Source organism: Dipodomys spectabilis, unplaced genomic scaffold (assembly GCF_019054845.1).
Source record: "Dipodomys spectabilis isolate Male_0828 unplaced genomic scaffold, ASM1905484v1 ptg000802l, whole genome shotgun sequence".
Lineage (NCBI taxonomy): Eukaryota > Metazoa > Chordata > Mammalia > Rodentia > Heteromyidae > Dipodomys > Dipodomys spectabilis.
Window position 1 is genome coordinate 50,480 of NW_024871479.1, and position 15,062 is coordinate 65,541.

General features: G+C 66.3%; 2 protein-coding genes across 3 annotated transcripts; one reads left to right on the forward strand and one right to left on the reverse strand.

Moving 5' to 3' along the window:
- Positions 1-309: 309 nt before the first annotated feature.
- On the reverse strand, positions 310-4,687 carry LOC122102574 (basic proline-rich protein-like). Its single transcript, XM_042673325.1, has 4 exons — positions 4,484-4,687; positions 1,978-4,380; positions 641-700; positions 310-483 (listed from the first exon to the last, which is right to left on the reverse strand). The coding sequence occupies exons 1-4, from the start codon at positions 4,685-4,687 to the stop codon at positions 310-312; spliced, it is 2,841 nt and encodes a 946-aa protein (XP_042529259.1).
- Gatd1 (glutamine amidotransferase class 1 domain containing 1) lies at positions 4,657-11,266 on the forward strand. 2 transcript variants are annotated; one of them, XM_042673343.1, is made up of 8 exons: positions 4,657-4,749; positions 7,883-7,959; positions 8,289-8,394; positions 8,638-8,745; positions 9,176-9,270; positions 9,617-9,710; positions 10,775-10,886; positions 10,993-11,266. In XM_042673343.1, exons 1-8 carry the CDS (start codon positions 4,686-4,688, stop codon positions 10,997-10,999), a joined length of 663 nt encoding a protein of 220 aa, XP_042529277.1. In that variant the 5' UTR covers positions 4,657-4,685; the 3' UTR covers positions 11,000-11,266. The 2 variants fall into 2 exon arrangements, with proteins under 2 accessions (XP_042529277.1, XP_042529279.1); XM_042673345.1 differs by lacking the exon at positions 10,993-11,266 and having other exon boundaries at positions 10,775-10,890.
- The last annotated feature ends 3,796 nt before the right edge of the window (positions 11,267-15,062 follow it).

Below are 15,062 nucleotides of genomic sequence, written 5' to 3' on the forward strand. Positions count from 1 at the left end.
CAGGCCACTGTGGACAGCCCTCAGGATGGGCCTTGAGTCCTTCCCAGGGGACAGCACTCGTATCTGACTGGCTGCTGCTGATACAGACTTGTCCAGTTCGTGGCTCCCTGAGTTACCTGCCCACTCTTCCCCAGGAGTAGGCATGACCTGCCACCGAGCCCAGTTATCAGTTCTAGGGCTGCTACTCCATGCGGCGTGGGAGCAGGGCTCAGCCTATGAACAGGAAGGTACTGGGTGCACAAACATGCGTCCAGTCAGGATCCCCACCCCAGGCAACCTGAAACAGATGCAGGTCAGTTGACTTGTGAGTCAGGCTCCCACTGACTGCAGAAGACCAATCATGTAGGCGTGGCCCACTGCTGCCCCTGGACCTTCACGATGCCTGGCCGGCTCAGGTCCTGGCCTGCCCCTACCCCTTTTGTCATAGCTGGCCCACAAGGCCTCACTGCCAAGTTCCACGTGAGTCTGAGAGCCTGCACAGACCTGCACACGAAGGAGCCAAAGGGCAACTCACAAACATGCCATTCGTGGTGACATGGTCCAGGGTCGTGGTCCCAGAGGTATGCGGGTCACCTTGCAAGCACGGGGCCTCAAGCATGCAACAGGCTGCACCCCACCACCCACGTGCAGGCTGACACACCGGCTTTGGTACTGGTGTCAGGGCCAGAACCTTGGCTTTCTTCTTGGAGCAGAGAGCAATCTGGCGTAACCCAGGATGTGAGTGGGGTAGAGGGCCACCCACAGAGGGGAGGGCTCCGAAAGTAGGTGGGCCTTTGGTTCCAGTTGCCACCTGGTTCCTCCAGCACCAAGACTTGACACCTAGCACCCATCCAGGGACAGGACCTTCTACAGACCTAGGATGCTTTGCCTGCGGCAAGGCACAGCTTGTGGCCTGGCCTCAGGTGTGCAGGTCTCAAGCACACTCACCTGCTGGGTTTGGGGCCCGGAGCTCCTGGCAGGACTCTCCCTTTCCCAGGCCGCATGGGAACCCTCAGCTCCCTCCACACTGCAGCTGGGGGGAGGCACTGCCCCTGCCACAGGCAGAGGCTTCTGACACAGTGCTTATGTCCCACACTGGGAACCCAGTGTGGGTTTCCAGAAGCCAGGGATTGTGGGGTGGAGCGTACCCAGGGAAGCCCCTGTGCTTGACCTCACTACTCAGCTGTTCCCAGTCAGGGCAAACGCGCTCCACGGAGCAGAGGCTGGCAGGACAGCTGTACTGGAGGCCAGTGGTCCAGGCCTGGCTTACCCTGTTCCCCACCTGCATGGCCCTCCCTTCCTCCCTCTAGCCCAAGCTTTAAAGATGCCTGCCTTTTAGGTGATCAATGAGGACCCTCCTGGACAGTTCAACTGCAGCTGTGACCCCAACATCCTCTGAACTCAACATCCCATAATAGAACTATTACAGGAAATAACACCCAAACTCTTCCTGGAGCATATCAAAACCCAAGTGACTTTAGCGGAGTGTCTCTGAGCAGTCCTGCTGAGGCTGCTCTGAGAGGTCTCTTCCATGAGAGACACGTGTCGGTGTTCCACCTCAAAGAATGGACCTGGAGGCCAGAGGTGCAGCACAGGAGAGACTTTAATGTTGGTACTGCCAAGTCTCCCATGGTGTCCCGTACACAGACACATCCAGAGGTTGCAGCGGGCAGCTCCTTCTCTTCTGTACAGATCCCTCCCTGGGGTCCTTGCGGGCTGAGTACCAGGGGACGTACGACCTTCCGGGACCTCACCTATGTGTCATCATTTCCTACTGGGCATTGTTTTCTGGTCGGTCGTGGGTCTGGAACTCGGCCTGGGCACCATCCCTCAGCTCTTCAGCTCAGGGCCAGCGCCACTCGGGGCTTTTCCTGCGTGTGTGAGGCTGAGGCATCGAACCCAGGGCCCAAGGCATGCCAGGCTAGCGCTCCACCGCTGGGCCCCCTCCCAGCCCCCCAGCGCTCTCTCCAGGCTGGACAGCCCCGGGCCAGCCGGCACTCTCCGCTCGGCTCGGTGGCTCTGGCCCGGACTCGGCCCGCCGGCGCCCGGTGGCTCTGGCCCGGAGCTCGGCCGGCGCCCGGTGGCTCTGGCCCGGAGCTCGGCCCGCCGGCGCCCGGTGGCTCTGGCCCGGAGCTCGGCCCGCCGGCGCCCGGTGGCTCTGGCTCGGAGCTCGGCCGGCGCCCGGTGGCTCTGGCTCGGAGCTCGGCCCGCCGGCGCCCGGTGGCTCTGGCCCGGAGCTCGGCCGGCGCCCGGTGGCTCTGGCTCGGAGCTCGGCCGGCGCCCGGTGGCTCTGGCCCGGAGCTCGGCCCGCCGGCGCCCGGTGGCTCTGGCCCGGAGCTCGGCCCGCCGGCGCCCGGTGGCTCTGGCTCGGAGCTCGGCCCGCCGGCGCCCGGTGGCTCTGGCTCGGAGCTCGGCCGGCGCCCGGTGGCTCTGGCCCGGAGCTCGGCCGGCGCCCGGTGGCTCTGGCCCGGAGCTCGGCCCGCCGGCGCCCGGTGGCTCTGGCTCGGAGCTCGGCCCGCCGGCGCCCGGTGGCTCTGGCCCGGAGCTCGGCCGGCGCCCGGTGGCTCTGGCTCGGAGCTCGGCCCGCCGGCGCCCGGTGGCTCTGGCCCGGAGCTCGGCCGGCGCCCGGTGGCTCTGGCCCGGAGCTCGGCCGGCGCCCGGTGGCTCTGGCTCGGAGCTCGGCCGGCGCCCGGTGGCTCTGGCTCGGAGCTCGGCCGGCGCCCGGTGGCTCTGGCTCGGAGCTCGGCCCGCCGGCGCCCGGTGGCTCTGGCCCGGAGCTCGGCCGGCGCCCGGTGGCTCTGGCTCGGAGCTCGGCCCGCCGGCGCCCGGTGGCTCTGGCTCGGAGCTCGGCCGGCGCCCGGTGGCTCTGGCCCGGAGCTCGGCCGGCGCCCGGTGGCTCTGGCCCGGAGCTCGGCCCGCCGGCGCCCGGTGGCTCTGGCTCGGAGCTCGGCCGGCGCCCGGTGGCTCTGGCCCGGAGCTCGGCCCGCCGGCGCCCGGTGGCTCTGGCCCGGAGCTCGGCCCGCCGGCGCCCGGTGGCTCTGGCTCGGAGCTCGGCCCGCCGGCGCCCGGTGGCTCTGGCCCGGAGCTCGGCCGGCGCCCGGTGGCTCTGGCTCGGAGCTCGGCCCGCCGGCGCCCGGTGGCTCTGGCCCGGAGCTCGGCCGGCGCCCGGTGGCTCTGGCCCGGAGCTCGGCCGGCGCCCGGTGGCTCTGGCTCGGAGCTCGGCCGGCGCCCGGTGGCTCTGGCTCGGAGCTCGGCCCGCCGGCGCCCGGTGGCTCTGGCCCGGAGCTCGGCCGGCGCCCGGTGGCTCTGGCTCGGAGCTCGGCCGGCGCCCGGTGGCTCTGGCCCGGAGCTCGGCCGGCGTCCGGTGGCTCTGGCTCGGAGCTCGGCCGGCGTCCGGTGGCTCTGGCCCGGAGCTCGGCCGGCGCCCGGTGGCTCTGGCCCGGAGCTCGGCCCGCCGGCGCCCGGTGGCTCTGGCCCGGAGCTCGGCCCGCCGGCGCCCGGTGGCTCTGGCCCGGAGCTCGGCCCGCCGGCGCCCGGTGGCTCTGGCTCGGAGCTCGGCCGGCGCCCGGTGGCTCTGGCCCGGAGCTCGGCCGGCGCCCGGTGGCTCTGGCTCGGAGCTCGGCCGGCGCCCGGTGGCTCTGGCTCGGAGCTCGGCCCGCCGGCGCCCGGTGGCTCTGGCCCGGAGCTCGGCCGGCGCCCGGTGGCTCTGGCCCGGAGCTCGGCCGGCGCCCGGTGGCTCTGGCTCGGAGCTCGGCCGGCGCCCGGTGGCTCTGGCTCGGAGCTCGGCCCGCCGGCGCCCGGTGGCTCTGGCCCGGAGCTCGGCCGGCGCCCGGTGGCTCTGGCTCGGAGCTCGGCCGGCGCCCGGTGGCTCTGGCCCGGAGCTCGGCCGGCGTCCGGTGGCTCTGGCTCGGAGCTCGGCCGGCGTCCGGTGGCTCTGGCCCGGAGCTCGGCCGGCGCCCGGTGGCTCTGGCCCGGAGCTCGGCCCGCCGGCGCCCGGTGGCTCTGGCCCGGAGCTCGGCCCGCCGGCGCCCGGTGGCTCTGGCCCGGAGCTCGGCCCGCCGGCGCCCGGTGGCTCTGGCTCGGAGCTCGGCCCGCCGGCGCCCGGTGGCTCTGGCTCGGAGCTCGGCCCGCCGGCGCCCGGTGGCTCTGGCCCGGAGCTCGGCCGGCGCCCGGTGGCTCTGGCTCGCAGCTCGGCCGGCGCCCGGTGGCTCTGGCCCGGAGCTCGGCCGGCGTCCGGTGGCTCTGGCCCGGAGCTCGGCCGGCGCCCGGTGGCTCTGGCCCGGAGCTCGGCCGGCGCCCGGTGGCTCTGGCCCGGAGCTCGGCCGGCGCCCGGTGGCTCTGGGCCCGGACTCGGCCCGCCGGCGCCCGGTGGCTCTGGGCCCGGCCGGCTTCTCGGAGCGGCTTGTTAGACCGGGTCTCAGGGCCGTTTCGGCCCGGGCTCAGCCTCCCGAGGGGCCGGCACGACCGGCGTGAGCCCCGGCATGTTCCTCCGCCGCCCACTGACCTCCACCGCCGGCTCCCCGAGCCCGGCCGGGCCCGCGCCCCGCGGCCTCCGCCTCACCTCAGGCGTCCCGGGCGGCGCGCCGCGGGCCGCGCTCCCGAGGCGCATGCGCTCCGCCTCGGCCCCGCCCCGGACGGCGGGCACGTGACCCGCCGCGCCCCGCCCCGCCCCGCTTCTCCCAGCTGCGCGCGACGTCCGCGCGGCCATGGCGTCCGAGCGGCAGACCACTCGTCCCGCCTGCCTCCTCGTGGCCAGCGGCGCCGCCGAGGGTAAGGCGGCGGGACGCCGCGGCGGGGCCTGGGCGCGGGGGCGGCCGGCGCGGGGGCCCGGGCGCGGGGGTAGGGGTCTGGGCGCGGGGGCGGGGGGGCCCGGGCGCGGGGGTAGGGGTCTGGGCGCGGGGGTAGGGGTCTGGGCGCGGGGGCGGGGGGGGTCTGGGCGCGGGGGTAGGGGTCTGGGCGCGGGGGAAGGGGCCCGGGCGCGGGGGCGGGGGGGTCTGGGCGCGGGGGAAGGGGCCTGGGCGCGGGGGTCTGGGCGCGGGGGTCTGGGCGCGGGGGCGGGGGGGGTCTGGGCGCGGGGGTAGGGGTCTGGGCGCGGGGGCGGGGGGGGGGTCTGGGCGCGGGGGTAGGGGTCTGGGCGCGGGGGAAGGGGCCCGGGCGCGGGGGCGGGGGGGTCTGGGCGCGGGGGAAGGGGCCTGGGCGCGGGGGTCTGGGCGCGGGGGTCTGGGCGCGGGGGCGGGGGGGGTCTGGGCGCGGGGGTAGGGGTCTGGGCGCGGGGGCGGGGGGGGGTCTGGGCGCGGGGGTAGGGGTCTGGGCGCGGGGGAAGGGGCCCGGGCGCGGGGGCGGGGGGGGTCTGGGCGCGGGGGTAGGGGCCTGGGCGCGGGGGTCTGGGCGCGGGGGTCTGGGCGCGGGGGCGGGGGGGGGTCTGGGCGCGGGGGAAGGGGCCTGGGCGCGGGGGCGGGGGGGGGGGTCTGGGCGCGGGGGCGGGGGGGGGGGTCTGGGCGCGGGGGCGGGGGGGGGGTCTGGGCGCGGGGGCGGGGGGGGTCTGGGCGCGGGGGAAGGGGCCTGGGCGCGGGGGCGGGGGGGGGGGTCTGGGCGCGGGGGAAGGGGCCTGGGCGCGGGGGCGGGGGAAGGGGCCTGGGCGCGGGGGCCCGGGCGCGGGGGCGGGGGGGGTCTGGGCGCGGGGGAAGGGGCCTGGGCGCGGGGGCCTGGGCGCGGGGGTAGGGGCCCGGGCGCGGGGGAAGGGGCCTGGGCGCGGGGGTCTGGGCGCGGGGGAAGGGGCCTGGGCGCGGGGGTAGGGAACTGGGCGCGGGGGTAGGGGCCTGGGCGCGGGGGAAGGGGCCTGGGCGCGGGGGTAGGGGCCCGGGCGCGGGGGCGGGGGGGTCTGGGCGCGGGGGAAGGGGCCTGGGCGCGGGGGTCTGGGCGCGGGGGTAGGGGCCTGGGCGCGGGGGAAGGGGCCTGGGCGCGGGGGTCTGGGCGCGGGGGAAGGGGCCTGGGCGCGGGGGTAGGGAACTGGGCGCGGGGGTAGGGGCCTGGGCGCGGGGGAAGGGGCCTGGGCGCGGGGGTAGGGATCTGGGCGCGGGGGTAGGGGCCTGGGCGCGGGGGTAGGGGCCTGGGCGCGGGGGTCTGGGCGCGGGGGAAGGGGCCTGGGCACGGGGGTCTGGGCGCGGGGGTAGGGGTCTGGGCGCGGGGGTAGGGGTCTGGGCGCGGGGGTCTGGGCGCGGGGGTAGGGGCCTGGGCGCGGGGGTAGGGGCCTGGGCGCGGGGGAAGGGGCCTGGGCGCGGGGGGAAGGGGCCTGGGCGCGGGGGTAGGGGCCTGGGCGCGGGGGAAGGGGCCTGGGCGCGGGGGTCTGGGCGCGGGGGTAGGGGTCTGGGCGCGGGGGTAGGGGCCTGGGCGCGGGGGAAGGGGCCTGGGCGCGGGGGGTAGGGGCCTGGGCGCGGGGGTAGGGGTCTGGGCGCGGGGGTAGGGGCCTGGGCGCGGGGGTAAGGGCCTGGGCGTGGGGGTAGGGGTCTGGGCGCGGGGGTAGGGGTCTGGGCGCGGGGGTAGGGGTCTGGGCGCGGGGGTAGGGGCCTGGGCGTGGGGGAAGGGGCCTGGGCGCGGGGGTCTGGGCGCGGGGGAAGGGGTCTGGGCGCGGGGGAAGGGGTCTGGGCACAGGGGTCTGGCGGCTGCCAGCGACTCGCAGGTTCCCGGACGCCCAGCGTGGGCCCGGCCTCCGGGAAGGGCACCGCCGGGGGCTCCCACGGGGAGAGCCCCGCGCGGAGCAGACGTGGCCGCTCTCCCGCCGTTGTTCGGAGCTCGGCTGAGAGGGGGGGGCCTGGTGCGGGGCGGAAGCCCGCAGTAGAACTGCACCCCGGTCTGGGGTCAGGGTCACCCCGCCGATCTCTGCTTGGGTGAAGCAGGGGGCGCCCCTTTCTCGGGCTCTTTCGGGGCGTGTGCCACAAAGTTGGTCCTCCCGTGCTGGCTGAGCTGGGGCCCGCATGGGGGGGGAGGGTAGGGCAGGGTGGCCTGCTGGGAGGGGGGACAGGGCCATGGGGAAGCGGAGGGGTGGGGTCCCCTGCGGGCCTGGGGGGCCTAGCCACTGCTGAGGGGTGGGGGCCCCCCGCAGCTCACATGCAGGGCCACTGTGTCTGAATGTGGATTCCAGTAGCCGGTCACCACAGGTCCAGGGACGGGCCCCCGCATCTTAGCATGAGTACCAGGCCCACTGTGCCCCAGGGAAGGGGCAGCCAGGGTGAGGGGTGGTATGGGAGGCTGTTTTGTGGAGCCAGGGTTTGGTGGAGCCCAGGCTGAACTCAAGTCTTGATCGAGCCTCAGCCTTTCGGGGGTTCAGGCCTGCAACCACACCAGGCCCGCCTTGTTCCTCTCTGAAGGGTTCTTTCCACAGAATGAAACCGGAGAGAGCTGAAGGCTAGAATCTCAGGCCATTGTGGGGAAGGGACCTGCACATGATGGGTGTTAGGACCTGGTGTTCTCCAGCTGCCCCTCCCCACTGCCCCGCCTCCACCGTGGTGGCCTTGCTCAGGGTTGCTATGTGTGGGTGAGCTGAGCTTTAGCTTTTAGAAAGGCTTCTAGGGGTGAGGATGGGGGGTCAGGAGCAGGTGCATGGCACTTGAAGTAGGCTGGATCTTGCCCCCAATTCCAGCTGGAGGCCTGAGGGCGGGGTGCCGGGCTGGGAGAGATCCTGCCTTGAGGGCTGTGGGTCTTTCCCGGGCAGTGGCCAGGACTGGCAGAGCACACACATGTCTGTGTGTGCCTCTAAGCTTTACCTTCCTGCTCTGCTGAGGGTGTATGCATGCCTGTGGAAGGTGGGTGGCTTCTAAGGGAGAGTTGTGGTGTCGGGGCAGCCCGAGGGGTGAGAGGAGGCTAGGCCTGTATACCCACCGCCAGCAGGTACCCTCTTCTCCAGGTGTGTCGGCCCAGTCCTTCCAACACTGCTTCACATTGGCCAGTGCTGCCTTCAATTTGCAGGTGGCCACCCCTGGGGTGAGTACTGCCACCCCTCAGCGGGCAGCGGATGTAGGTAGGTCTGAGCAAGGGTGAACTGCACACGTGTGACTGTGTGTGTTTTGAGGTGGGTAGAACAGTTCCTGTACCTTTGTAAGTGGGGAGGCCAAGGGCCAAGAGAGACAGGTGTGCCAGCAGATGTGGTTGCCCTGGGCTTCACACTGGAGGCTGGCTCACTGTGACAGCCGGGGGGGAGGGGGTACAGCTTCTGTCAGGTGGCTCCCCTGTCCTGTTTCCAGGCTCCCTGGTTGTTAAGAACATGGATGGTTCACGTGTTGATCCTTGGCCTCTGGGTTCTGCTCCCACAGGGAAAGGCCATGGATTTCGTGGATGTGACTGAGAGCAATGCACGCTGGGTACAAGACTTCCGTCTCAAGGCTTATGCCAGCCCTGCCAAGCTGGAATCCATTGACGGTGGGCTGGGATCCATTCCTGACGGGGCTGGGACTGGGACTATAGACCAGTCTCCACATCACAGCCTGGGTCTGGGGACCGGTGCTTCCTGAGCTCCTCGTGGAGAGGTGGGTGGTGGAGACAAGACGGCAGGGTGGCCTGCTGGAGCCCGCATGAGGACAGTGAGTGATCCCTCTGGGCAGCGGATTTCTCTGGAGGGTCTCGTGACTGAGGCGGGGCCTCTGGCCTGTGATCTCTCCCCAGGTGCCCGGTACCACGCCCTCTTGATCCCCAGTTGTCCTGGCGCGCTGGCTGACCTGGCCAGCAGTGGGTCCCTGGCCCGCATTCTGCAGCACTTCCGCTCCGAGAACAGTGGGTGACAGGGAGCCGCACGGGCAGGAGGGCAGGTGTCTGGGTGGGAGTCGAGGGTGGCTGAGCACTGATGGTGGGGAGCTGAGGAACACGCCACACAGGCGGTGCGGGATTCAGGCCAGCTGTGCCAGCTCGCCTCGCCTCCTGTAGCGGTGACAGGTTACCCATGAGAGTACGGCTGTCTCCCATCTGTCTTACATCTCTTCAGGCTCCCTCCTGGCCCCTGCTGGCCTCAGCAGGTGCTGTTTGGGGTCCTGCTGGAGCACCAGGCATCTGGCCTGCTGGCTGTGGTGGCACGGTCCTGAAGGACTGGCATGCACACTGGCTGGGTCTCCGCACAGCCCCTCGGGGTGTGGGCTGGCCCAGCCACGGGACAGGGCATGCCTGGGGAAGCGGAGGCCAGGCTCCTCAGGTGCTTTGCTGCTTTCAGAGCCCATCTGTGCCATTGGCCACGGTGTTGCTGCCCTGTGCTGTGCCACTGGTGAGGATAGGTCCTGGGTGTTCACCGGTTACAGCCTGACAGGGGTGAGTGCTGCACGGACAGGCTAGGACCCCCTGGTCAGGACGCCAGGAGCAGAGTCATGCGCTGCAACCTGCTTTCCCCAGTTGCTAGGGCTCCCAGCGCGCAGCCTGGGGCACCTGAGAAAGCCCACAGCCCCTTGGGCTCCTCCCCCCCCCCAAGCTGCTATCCCAGCTCATTCTGGCTATCCTAGGGGAAATGTAGCCATAGTGACCATGCCTCTGGCCTTCTCATCTCTTCCCCGCATGGCGGTGGGACTCCCCAGCCCAGGGGATCCCTGAGGGCATTTCAGAACAGCCAGGGGTCTGCAGCGCCAGAGCTGATGTCCTGCCTCGGGCCTGCCTCCCACAGCCCTCCGTGTACGAACTTGTCAGAGCCCCTGGCTTCGCCCACCTGCCCCTGGTTGTGGAGGACTTTGTGAAGGACTCTGGTGCTGGCTTCAGTGGTGAGCCCCAACCGGTGCCAGGCTCTGTCTAGACAGGGAGGGGAAGGAGCGGCCAGGCCCACACCCCACTATAGACAGGGAGGGAAGGAGCAGCCAGGCCCACACCCCACTCTATAGACAGGGAGGGGAAGGAGCAGCCAGGCCCACACCCCACTATATAGACAGGGAGGGAAGGAGCAGCCAGGCCCACACCCCACTATATAGACCAGGAGGGGAAGGAGCGGCCAGGCCCGCACCCCACTCTATAGACAAGGAGGGGAAGGAGCGGCCAGGCCCGCACCCCACTCTATAGACAGGGAGGGAAGGAGCGGCCAGGCCCACACCCCACTATATAGACAAGGAGGGGAAGGAGCAGCCAGGCCCACACCCCACTCTATAGACAAGGAGGGGAAGGAGCAGCCAGGCCCGCACCCCACTCTATAGAGGGAGGGGAAGGAGCAGCCAGGCCCACACCCCACTATATAGAGGGAGAGGAAGGAGCAGTCAGGCCCACACCCCACTATAGACAGGGAGGGGAGGGAGCAGCCAGGCCCGCACCCCACTCTATAGAGGGAGGGGAAGGAGCAGCCAGGCCCACACCCCACTCTATAGACAAGGAGGGGAAGGAGCAGCCAGGCCCGCACCCCACTCTATAGAGGGAGGGGAAGGAGCAGCCAGGCCCACACCCCACTCTATAGACAGGGAGGGAAGGAGCAGCCAGGCCCACACCCCACTATATAGACAAGGAGGGGAAGGAGCGGCCAGGCCCGCACCCCACTCTATAGAGGGAGGGGAAGGAGCAGCCAGGCCCACACCCCACTCTATAGACAGGGAGGGAAGGAGCAGCCAGGCCCACACCCCACTATATAGACAAGGAGGGGAAGGAGCGGCCAGGCCCGCACCCCACTCTATAGAGGGAGGGGAAGGAGCGGCCAGGCCCGCACCCCACTCTATAGACAGGGAGGGGAAGGAGCAGCCAGGCCCGCACCCAAGCAGCACGGCTTGCAGGCTGCAGGCCGGGGCTGGCTGCTGAGCCCTCAGGTGGGGGCGTGGGCCCAGGGGAACCTCGTGCGCTCTGTCCTCAGCCAGTGAACCTGATGCTGTGCACGTTGTGCTGGACCGACACCTGGTCACTGGCCAGAACGCCAACTCCACCGTCCCTGCTGTACAGAACCTGCTCTTTCTCTGCGGCAGCCGGTGAGGCTTGGGAAGGGGCTTCAGGCAGATTCCTGCCACCTTGTGAGGTGCCCAGCACGTGCCATGAATGCAGTGCATGACCTGGATTCCATGTCTTTCCCCATAGAAAATAAGCCTGCGATGCATGCTGCCCCCCAAGATGGCCCAGGTGTCCCCAGAGGCAGCTGGACTCACTTCTGGCCTTGCTGCTGACGCTAAGGACTGTGCTGTGGCCATGTGAAAAGGGGCCTTTGGCCCTTCGTTTCTGTGGAACTGTTGGAAGCCTTCAGAAGTCAGCCCTGAGGTGTGTCAGCTCTAATGGAGGGCCGAGCCCCTGGGGTCCCATGCTGTTCTCCAGCAGAAAGTAGGGACAGCGAGGTGTACACCAAGTCAGGCTCTCAGAATTCCTGGGAGAACTGGTTGCAGTGGGCATGTCCACCATCAGCGTGAGATCAGTCAGGCACAGGAGCTGGGGGGCCTCTGTTGCACCCACACTTTTAGCTGTTGGAGGGGTCCTGGAGGGCTGGCTGGCAGACCACATCTGCTCAGCACTTCTCACCTGCCAAGGGTGAGTAGGGAATTTTTGGATAGCCATGGGGGCTGCCAGGGTGGACACATTACTGTCCTCCTCTCTCATCTGTCACCTAGATTTTCTTTCTTTTTGGGGGGCAGGTCCTAGGGTTTGAACTCAGGGCCTGATTGCTGTCCCTGAGGTATTTAGTTGAAGGTTAGCCTCTACCACTTGAGCCACAGCATCACTTCTGGTTTTTGGGTTTTTTTTTTTTTGCCAGTTGGGGGTCTGAACTCCGGGCCTGCGCACTGTCCCTCAGCTCTTCAGCTCAAGGCTTTACCACTTGAGACACAGCACCACTTCCAGCTTTTTCTGCTTATGTGGTGCTGAGGAATCGAACCCAGAGCCTCATGCACACAAGGCAAGCGCTCTAAAACTGAGCCACTTTCCCAGCCCTACCACTTCTGGTTTTTTCTGAGTAGTTTTTTGGAGATAAAAGTCTTGTTCAGTGGGCCGGGAAGGTGGCTCAATGGTAGAGCGCTTGCCTTGCACGCCTGAGGCCCTGAGTTCGATTCCTCAGCACCACATAAGCAAAAAGAAAAAGGCCGGAGTGGCACTGTGGCTCAAGTGGTAGAGCGCTAGCCTTGAGTGGAAGAGCTGAGGGACAGCGCCCAGGCCTCGAGTTCAGGCCCCACAACTGGACCCAAAAATAAGAAGAAAAAAAACAAAAAAAGTCTTGTTCACTTTCCTGCCCCAAGCTGGCCTTGAACTGTGATCCTCAGATTTCAGCCTCCTGAGTAGGATTACAGGCATGAGCCACCAGCGCCTGGCTTTATAGATTCATAAACTTGATTACCCCACCCCACCCCCCCAGTCTCTAGTTTGCTTTATGGCTTCTGTAGCCTTGGCCGTTACAGGGGTGCAACTGAGGCCCAATAGGGCGGCCATGAGTCACTGCTTCCCGGGCCCTAGCCGGGGCTTCCAGGGACACAAGATGGCTGTGGGGCCGCTACTGGGTGTGGCGTCTGGCCTTGGCTGTGGCTCTCCACGGAAACACCTTGCTGTCCCAGGCAGCCCAGGCCCACTTGCCCCTGCTTCTGTCCCTGTGTCAGCGTGATTGGCTCCCACAGCTTTCCTCGGGTCACAGGATGGCAGGAGGCCCCTCCCCTGGCGGTTACAAAGCTTCAACAAAGAAGTTCAGAACAGAGCCAGGCGCCAGTGGCTCATCCCTGTCATCCTAGCTTCTCAGGAGGCTGAGATCTGAGGACCGTGGTTCAAAGCCAGCCTAGGCAGGAAAGTCGTGAGACTCTTATCTCCAATAAACTACTAGAAAACCGGAAGTGGCGCTGTGGCTCCAGTGGTAGAATGCTTGCTTTGAGCTGAGGGACAGCGCCCAGGCCCAGAGTTCAAGCCCCAGGACAGACCAAAAAAAAAAAAAAAAAAATCAGAACAGATGGAGGAAGGAAGCAAGGGCAAGACAACCAGCCACCCCTGGACCCGGCCAGGGAGATGCTCATGGAGCCTAGTGCCAGTTTGCACTGCCGTGATGCACTCTCAGTACCATGCGGTGATAGATGTCCTTGACAAAAAATCCAAATCATGCCCTCTCTTGTCCTGTTCAGGCTGGGAAACAACCATAGAGTGGACGACTGGAATGTATTTCCCATAATACTAGAGGCTGTGAGGTCAGGATCACGGTGTGACGTGATGGTCTGGTGGGAAGGCTTCCAGGGGTTGGACAGCACTTCGGAGCATGGGGTCTTTACCCTCCACCTGCTCAACCCCCTCTCCCCCCCAGTCCCATCTCCTAATGCTGCCACCCTGGGGACGAAGTTTGGACTTGAATTAGGACCACGTTCAGCTCATGGGTGAGGCCAGTGTGAGGTGCAGTGGCTTCTGCTCCTGGCTGTGACCACTGCCTGGTTCTCTGGAGTTGTGGGTGGGGAAGTAGGCTAGAGAAGAGGAGAGAAAGCAAAAGTAGCAGCTGAGTAGGTGAAGGTTTCCCTACAAGCCCATGGTGTGTTCATGAGCAAACCGCTAGTCTGACGAAAGAGAAATAGAGATGGTTCAGAAGAATGAACAGATTCGGATGTCTGTATAGTCATAGTAAGAAATGGGTATGTGATCTCCCTTCAATGACGTGGCCTCTGTTGCAACTACATACTGGTGGTCCATACAGTGAGCCATTTGGCCATAAGGAATAAACTGGGTTTTCTTACTTGCCTTTTAAAAATACTTTAAATTTTATTTTTCCTGGTAGCAAGGTTTGAACTCTGGGCCTTAAGCTCCACTGGTTTGCTCTACTATTTGAGGCATGCCCCTAACCTGATTTTTTGCTAGTTTTTTTTTGGTCGGTCATGGGGCTTGAACTCTGGGCTTAAGCACTGTCCCTCAGCTCTTCAGTTCAAGGTTAGCATTCTACCACTTGATCCACAGCACCACTTCTGGTTTTCTGAGTGGTTTATTGGAGATGAGTTTCAAAGACTTTGCTGCCTGGGCCTGGGCTGGCTTTACCACAATCCTCAGATCTCAGCCTCCTGAGTAGCTAGGATTACAGGCATGAGTCACCAACACCTGGCTCGCTAATTATTTTTGAGATGGAATCTCCCATCTGGCTGGAATATAGTCCTTTGAATATAGACCTCAGCCTCCTCAGTAGCTAGGATTACTGGTGTAAGATCCATGCTCAACTCGGGTGAAATACACCTGAACCCTGAGAAGGGAACATGTGGGTCTCTGACCAGGACTGGCATGGGTTACAGGCTTGAAATGGTGGAGGCCCCTTGTTGGGCCTAGGTGCTCCTTGGTTTCTGGCCGTGCCAAACCTGATCTTGTGCCTCTGCGCCGTGCCCCCCTGGGCAGTGGCCCTCAGCCTGCACTTCCTTGCTCTAGAGGATCTTGGATCCAGTTTCCCAAGAAGTTGAGATAGAAGGACTGCATTTCAAAGCCAGCCTAATTAGTTTTTTTTTTTTGCAAGTTAAAGTTTTGTGAATTTTGGGGCTGGGAAGGTGGCTCAGTGGTAGAGTGTTTGCCTTGCATGCCTGAGGCCTGGGTTTGATTCCTCAGCACCATATAAGCAGAAAGAAAAAAAGCCGGAAGTGGCACTGTGGCTCAAGCGCTAGCCTTGAGCTGAAAAGCTGAGGGACAGTGCCCATGCCCAGAGTTCAGGCCCCACAACCGGACCCCCCCCCCAAAAAAAAGAAAAACAAAAAACAAAAAAAAAAACTGATTAGAAATGGAGATACAGCTTAAGAGGGAGATTGTCAGCAGTGAGCAAAAATGCAGACAGTAGCTGGGCATGGATGGTGCATGCCCACAATTCTGCCTACTGAGGAGACTGAGATTAAGGATTACTGTTCAAGGCTCTTATTGCCAATTAACCACCAAAGAGCCGGAAGTGGATTTGTGGCTCAGGAAGAGCACTCAGGCCTGAGTTCAAGCACAGAACTGGCATGGGGGTGGGGGGGCGAGTTTGAGGCCTAGTAGACCCAACTTGGCTGTCTCTGGAGCAGAACACATTGAAGATCTGTGTGCCTCTAAAACCTCACAGGAGGGCCGTCCTATGCCCCCAATCCAACAATGCACCCCAAAACTTGCATCCCAATCACTGAGGAGGTCCCAGACAGGGCACCCCTTTAAATGGGATGTGGTTTCCAGATGCAGCCTGGCAGCTCAGGATTCCTGAC

Excerpts from the sequence above, each read along its gene's own strand:
- Gatd1 (XM_042673343.1), top strand. The coding sequence starts at position 4,686 with ATGGCGTCCGAGCGGCAGACCACTCGTCCCGCCTGCCTCCTCGTGGCC. Across the intron at positions 4,750-7,882 it reads GGCCAGCGGCGCCGCCGAGG|GTGTGTCGGCCCAGTCCTTC; the intron begins GTAAGGCGGCGG and ends CCTCTTCTCCAG. Across the intron at positions 7,960-8,288 it reads TGCAGGTGGCCACCCCTGGG|GGAAAGGCCATGGATTTCGT; the intron begins GTGAGTACTGCC and ends CTGCTCCCACAG.
- LOC122102574 (XM_042673325.1), bottom strand. The coding sequence starts at position 4,687 with ATGGCCGCGCGGACGTCGCGCGCAGCTGGGAGAAGCGGGGCGGGGCGG. Across the intron at positions 701-1,977 it reads GCCACCGAGCCGAGCGGAGA|ATTGCTCTCTGCTCCAAGAA; the intron begins GTGCCGGCTGGC and ends GGGTTACGCCAG. Across the intron at positions 484-640 it reads TGACACCAGTACCAAAGCCG|GTCTGTGCAGGCTCTCAGAC; the intron begins GTGTGTCAGCCT and ends CTTCGTGTGCAG.